Here is a 1,098-nt window from a genome sequence, read left to right on the forward strand (position 1 = left end):
GAGGATTTCTGCTCTTAAAGAGCACTCCCAGGGGTGACAGGGGCATCTCAGAGAAAATAAACAGTATGAAAAAAAAAACTCTGAAATGGATTTCTGCAACTTTTATTCTTTAGAATCAGGAGTGAAGATGCTGAAAACCCTTCCACAAGATGAATGGATTTCACTTAACAGAAACTGTTAATGTCAGAGTGAGTCACCAGAATTCTCCAATACCCCCTGGTACAGTAGGATGGACTCCTGAGACCATAGGCAGAGATCCCTGCTCTTCACGACACATTCAGCCAGTGTAAATGAGAACTGGAGGAAAGGAACTGCACAAAAGGCATCCCAAGAAAGAGAGAAGCAATATAGGATTTTTAAGAAGAAGTGAATGTATTATTTATTTATTTATTGTTCTTTAACAGTCTTTACTAACTTCTTAATGTCTTTTCTCCTTTCATCAGCCCTCCTGCCTAGTGAGAGCCAATGTCCAACAGCAATTCCCTCAGTGAGTTCCTCCTCCTGGCATTTGCAGACACACAAGAGCTGCAGCTCTTGCACTTCTCGCTCTTCCTGGGCATCTACCTGGCTGCCCTCCTGGGCAACGGCCTCATCATCACAGCCATAGTCATTGACCACCGCCTCCACACTCCCATGTACTTCTTCCTCCTCAACCTCTCCCTCCTTGACCTTGGCACCATCTCTGTTACAGTCCCCAAATCCATGGCCAGTTCCCTTTGGGACACCAGGGCCATTTTCTACTCAGGATGTGCTGCTCAGGTCTTTCTACTTATCTTCTTGTTAGGAGGAGAGTGTTCTCCTCTCACAGTCATGGCCTATGACCGCTACGTTGCCATCTGCAGACCCCTGCACTACAGCACACTCATGGGCAGCAGAACTTGTGTCAGAATGGCAGCAGCTGCCTGGGCCAGTGGTCTTCTCTATTCTGCCCTGCACACTGCTAACACTTTTTCATTACCCCTCTGCCAAGGYMACACARTGGACCAGTTCTTCTGTGAAATCCCCCAGATCCTCAAGCTCCCCTGCTCAGATTCCTACCTCAGGGAAGCTGGGCTTCTTGTGGTTAGTCTTTGTTTAGTCTTTGGATGTTTCATTTTC

At 46.9% G+C, this 1,098-nt stretch overlaps 1 protein-coding gene across 1 annotated transcript; it reads left to right on the forward strand.

Moving 5' to 3' along the window:
• Positions 1-465: 465 nt before the first annotated feature.
• Positions 466-1,062, forward strand: LOC146600863 (olfactory receptor 14C36-like; the record flags this gene model as incomplete). The annotated part of the gene is made up of 1 exon (XM_085316515.1): positions 466-1,062. A coding segment is annotated over exon 1 (597 nt), but the record flags the coding sequence as incomplete, so codon positions are not given.
• Positions 1,063-1,098: the final 36 nt, after the last annotated feature.

This window comes from Rhea americana, unplaced genomic scaffold (genome assembly GCF_003343005.1).
Source record: "Rhea americana isolate MKP2758 unplaced genomic scaffold, rheAme1 scaffold_1127, whole genome shotgun sequence".
In the NCBI taxonomy this organism is placed as follows: Eukaryota; Metazoa; Chordata; class Aves; order Rheiformes; family Rheidae; genus Rhea; species Rhea americana.